Source organism: Marmota marmota, unplaced genomic scaffold, assembly GCF_001458135.2.
Source record: "Marmota marmota marmota unplaced genomic scaffold, marMar, whole genome shotgun sequence".
Taxonomy (NCBI): Eukaryota; Metazoa; Chordata; class Mammalia; order Rodentia; family Sciuridae; genus Marmota; species Marmota marmota.
In genome coordinates, this window is record NW_026000052.1 from 1,140,981 (window position 1) to 1,145,862 (window position 4,882).

The following is a 4,882-nucleotide window of genomic DNA, read 5'->3' on the forward strand; positions in this document are numbered from 1 at the left end:
CGATGCCTCGGGGCTCGGAGCGTCCGGCCTGGCGGCCTCTTCCGTAGAGACGCGGGGGCGGCGGCGACGGAAGCGGCTCCGCGCAACGCAGCGGGCGGAGGCGCCGCGGTGAGTCCCGCCTCGGCTCTGCCGCACTCGCCGGCGCCCCTGGCCTTGTCCACGCCTGGTCTGGTCTTGTCCCCCGGTACCAGCCTTGTCCCCAGCGGAGTACCCCGCCTGCGCCGGCCGGGCGAATGAATGTGCTGCCGGCTGCCTGTGCCCTGTCCCGCCCCGCGGCCCTGCCCGGACCCCGTCGCCTGCCCCTTCACACCCTGACCCCCTGCCCGCACGTCCCCCACCTGGCCAGGCCCTTAGGGCAGAGGCCAAGGGCCTGCCAGGCCCCTTCTGGGAAGGAAGTCTGTCTTGAGCTGACAGTCGTACACCTTGGGGCAGCAAGGTCAGCTCAGGGGGGTCACTGGCCCTTGACGGCTTATACTCGGACCCACCAGTACAGGCAGCCCAGACCTGCTTACCTGCCCTGGCACCCAGCTCTTTCCCTGGCCCCGGGTTGGGGGGGGGGCGGTCAAAGGGCCCCATCTGCAGGATGTGACCTGGGCCAAGGCCTTTTAGAGCAGACAGATCTGGGGTCCAGCGGCCCACCTGCGCTCCACCTCAGGCTGCCCCAGGCCCAGCCGTGCTGAGGTGGCTGTGCCTGCTCCAGTGCTCTAGCAAGCCCTAGGAGCTAGCTGCAGGGGTTGGGGAGAAATGGCTGTGCAGGCTTGTCATGGAGCTGCAGTGGTCAGTGCAGCAGTACCCTCCACAAACACCCAGTCCAGTGGAATTCCCAGCGTGGCACTTGGTGGGGCTGGAGGAACAGTGGGGCTGCCACAGCTTGAGCTCCAGGTCTGCACCTCTCCTAGGGGTTGGGGTAGAGGTTTGGGTTCAGGGCAGCCTCTGGTGGATTTCAGGGCTGCCTGGGCAGAATGTCACGATGGACGAGGGGGGCACGCCCCTGCTCCCTGACAGCCTCGTCTACCAGATCTTCCTGAGCCTGGGCCCTGCGGACGTGCTGGCCGCTGGGCTGGTGTGCCGACAGTGGCAGGCCGTGTCCCGGGATGAGTTCCTATGGAGGGAACAGTTCTACCGTTACTACCAGGTGGCCCGCGATGTACCCCGACACCCAGGTCAGTACCTGCACATGCCCCAAAGCCCATTCAGCAGCCATGTGGGAGGCAAGGGCTGTCCCCTGCCATGTTCTGAACCATGCTGGGGAGCTCCTGCTGTCTACCTTCTGGGGCCATGGACCATTCAGGCAGGAAGGGCTTCAGAGCAGAAGATGCACTCCCAGCTGAGTCCTGGTTCCAGGCTGGCTGGCTCCAGAGGCACCAGGGCCCTCACTCCTGGTGGCCCCACTCTTCAGGGTGGCCTTGGCTGTGGGGAGGAAGGGTTAGGACCAACACTGACAGTGACGCTGTCCTGCCCACAGCGGCCACATCCTGGTATGAGGAGTTCCGTCGGCTCTACGACATGGTACCCTGCGTGGAGGTGCAGACTCTGAAGGAGCACACTGACCAGGTCCTGCACCTCAGCTTTTCCCACTCTGGGTACCAGTTTGCCTCCTGCTCCAAGGACTGCACTGTGAAGGTGAGGATGCCCCACCCAAGCAGGTGGGTTGGGTGGGAAACGGCCAGTCTCTGCATCCAGCAGAGAGGGTCAGCTAGGAAGAAGCACTTGTGCTGGGACCTGGAGCCCCAGCCTAGACCACACGACCCAGTGCTAGGACATCCCTGACTGCTGGAGAGGATGGGAAGGCAGGATTCCCAGGTCGCCTGGGGTAGGGGGGATGAGATGCTTGAAGGAGTCCCCGCCCCACAGCATCTTTAGGCAGCCTTAGTGGAGAAGGGTCCAGGACTTCCTATACAGCCACCAGCCCTGGCCAGTCACCCACTGGCTCCTCTCCCGTAGATCTGGAACAACGACCTGACCATCTCGCTGCTGCACAGCGCGGACATGCGGCCCTACAACTGGAGCTACACCCAGTTCTCCCAGTTCAACCAGGACGACTCCCTGCTGCTGGCCTCAGGCGTGTTCCTGGGGCCACACAACTCCTCCTCAGGCGAGATCGCAGTCATCAGCCTAGGTGAGCAGGAGCCCGGGTGGGTCTTCCACTGCCTGTAGTCGGCAGCCTGCTCAGCTCCGCCTCCCTGCAGACTCCTTCGCCCTGCTGTCCCGCGTGCGCAACAAGCCTTATGATGTGTTCGGCTGCTGGCTCACAGAAACGAGCCTCATCTCTGGGAACCTGCACCGCATTGGAGACATAACATCCTGCTCAGTGCTGTGGCTCAACAACGCCTTCCAGGTGCGGGTGGGGCCGGGCAGGTGGACCAGGCCTGAGGAAGCTGGAGCTCCCCAGGCCTGGCCCTGCACCTACACACCTGTCCCTGCCCAGGACGTGGAGTCAGAGAACGTCAATGTGGTAAAGCGGCTCTTCAAGATCCAGAACCTCAATGCCAGCACCATTCGCACAGTGATGGTGGCCGACTGCAGCCGCTTTGACAACCCTGACCTCCTGCTGGACGCCAGCGACCAGGCCACACCCCTCTGCCAAGTCTTTGACCTGGGTGGTGACAGCGAAGATGAGGCTGCCAGCCCCCCTTTGCGCAACCCCCGACCGGGCCGCGCCAAGGAGGGCTTGCGGCGTGTGCTGGATGGTGTGCTGGATGGGGGCACGCAACTATCGGAGCGTGCGCTGGAAACCAGGGTGGCTGAGCTGCTGGCCCAGGGTCGCACCAAGCCCCCAGAGCGCAGTGCCGCTGATGCCAGGAACAAATACCTCATTTTCACCACCGGCTGCCTCACCTACTCACCACACCAGATCGGTAACAGCAGCACAGGGCCTGCAACACCCCAGGTCCTGCCTGGGCCTGCCTGGGCCTTCCTCGGTGCAGAGCCCTTAGGGCAGGACAGCCCATAGGTCACTTTTGCTCCTGAGGGAATGGGTCTGAGATGTGGAAGTGCAGGCAGTGCTGGTCAACCAGTGACTGGGTGCGTCTGACTCAGACCTGGGCCCCAGTATAGGCACAGCCCATGGTCCCCTCAGGTGCTATCGGGTGGGGGTGTCCTGGAGGTGACCTCCCTGCAGCTCTAGTCAGGGCCCTGGCCCGGCCTCTCCACAGGCATCAAGCAGATCCTGCCACACCAGATGACGACTGCCGGGCCTGTGCTGGGCGAGGGCCGGGGCTCTGATGCCTTTTTTGATGCACTGGACCATGTCATTGATGTGCATGGGCACATCATTGGCATGGGCCTATCCCCTGACAACAGGTGGGCCTCTGACACGTCCTGGGTGGGGGTGCCTGCAGGTGACCCATACCTAGCAGCCCACCTGTACCTAGCGCATGCCCCTCGCTCAGGTACCTGTACGTGAACAGCCGCGCCTGGCCCCCAGGCTCTGTGGTGGCTGACCCCATGCAGCCACCACCCATTGCAGAGGAGATCGACCTACTGGTGTTTGACCTCAAGACCATGCGGGAGGTGAAGCGGGCCCTGCGAGCTCACCGCGCCTACACACCCAATGATGAGTGCTTCTTCATCTTCCTGGATGTCAGCAAGGACTTCGTGGCCAGGTGTGCTTGGGTGGGCCTCAGGGCTCAGGGTGGGACACAGCAGGAGGGTGGCAGGCTCATCCCAGGCATTGTCCTACAGTGGGGCTGAGGATCGGCATGGCTACATCTGGGACCGCCACTACAACATCTGCCTGGCCAAGCTGCGGCACGAGGACGTGGTCAACTCGGTGGCCTTCAGCCCCCAGGAGCAGGAGCTTTTGCTGACAGCCAGTGATGATGCCACCATCAAAGCCTGGCGCTCACCACGCACAGTGCGTGTCCTCCAGGCCTCACGCCCACGCCTGCGCCCCTTCTTCTCCTGGTTTGCCAGCCACAGGCGCTGAGGACTCCAGTGTTGGGACCCACAGGGACAAAGCCTGTGGCTATTCCCTGAGTGGGGCGGAGAAGTTCACAGCAGCCATGCCTTAGAAAGGGGACAGCCCAGCCCCACACGCTCGCTCACGCAACCTGCTCACGGCCATCAGGCTCAGCACTAGGGTGGCCGCTGTGGGCGGTACCATAGACCCCATATCAGCCTCTTGGCCAGCTTGGGTGCACAGGATACTAGACGCCCTGCTCCTTGCCCACCCCTATCCCTGGGCTGGAAGTTCACGCAGTCCTGAGCTGGCCTTGGCCTGAGCCCTTGGGACAGCCAAGGCAATCTGCACCTGGAGGCTGTGGGTGACTGCCCAATGGTGGCAGAGGGCACCTGGTTTGTGCACTGAGGCGCTTGGGAGGGGCCAGTCTGCTGGGCCTATTGTGCTGCATGTGCACACCACCTCTTCAGGGTCTTGAATAAAGAGCTGGCCACAGCACGTGGTTGTCCAGTCTCTATCCACAGGGAGGGGGCCCCGGGCACTGCTGGCCCCTCTGCCTGGTGGTGACTACCTTAGGATTCCTCCCAACAAGTGACGGGAGGCTGAAGCAGAAGTGCTGATGCAGGCATAGGTCCCTCAGACCTTTGAGGTGCCTGTGTCCTCTGCTGCGCCCTGTGCTTATGGCCCTGGGGGGACTGTCGGACACAGCCCAGGCCAGTGCTGAGCAGTGTCCCCAGGGAGTTCCTTGACTGGTGGGGAAGCACGCAGCTGCCTGGAGCTCTGGGGCTGAGGGAAGGGGCAAGGTTCAGAAGGGTCAGCCTCTACTGTGACCCCCCAAGAAGCAGCTATGCTGGGAACTTGTGTTGAGCTGCCCTCAGTCCCACCAAGGAGCAGAGAAAGGCAATGTGTAGGGAGAAGTGCCTAGTGAGGCAGTGTCCCTCCAGGCCAGGCAGCAACGAGCAGAGGCCGCCTCGGTCTTGC

General features: G+C 63.3%; 1 protein-coding gene across 6 annotated transcripts; it reads left to right on the plus strand.

Annotated features, from left to right (window-relative positions):
• Positions 1-4,399, plus strand: Fbxw5 (F-box and WD repeat domain containing 5). Of its 6 annotated transcripts, none has more exons than XM_048813293.1 (9): positions 1-108; positions 948-1,163; positions 1,466-1,623; positions 1,945-2,119; positions 2,190-2,338; positions 2,429-2,858; positions 3,156-3,303; positions 3,375-3,605; positions 3,685-4,399. In XM_048813293.1, exons 2-9 carry the CDS (start codon positions 971-973, stop codon positions 3,926-3,928), a joined length of 1,728 nt encoding a protein of 575 aa, XP_048669250.1. In that variant the 5' UTR covers positions 1-108; positions 948-970; the 3' UTR covers positions 3,929-4,399. The 6 variants fall into 6 exon arrangements, with proteins under 6 accessions (XP_048669250.1, XP_015361292.1, XP_048669251.1 ...); XM_015505806.2 differs by having other exon boundaries at positions 66-108; positions 3,393-3,605; XM_048813294.1 differs by lacking the exon at positions 1-108 and adding an exon at positions 298-436.
• The last annotated feature ends 483 nt before the right edge of the window (positions 4,400-4,882 follow it).

What these genes read in the sequence shown, in the direction of transcription:
- Fbxw5 (XM_048813292.1), top strand. Translation starts at nt 764, where the DNA reads ATGGAGCTGCAGTGGTCAGTGCAGCAGTACCCTCCACAAACACCCAGT. An exon ending in CCAAGGACTGCACTGTGAAG is followed by an intron (nt 1,624 to 1,944) that starts GTGAGGATGCCC and finishes CCTCTCCCGTAG; the next exon opens with ATCTGGAACAACGACCTGAC. An exon ending in GATCGCAGTCATCAGCCTAG is followed by an intron (nt 2,120 to 2,189) that starts GTGAGCAGGAGC and finishes GCCTCCCTGCAG; the next exon opens with ACTCCTTCGCCCTGCTGTCC.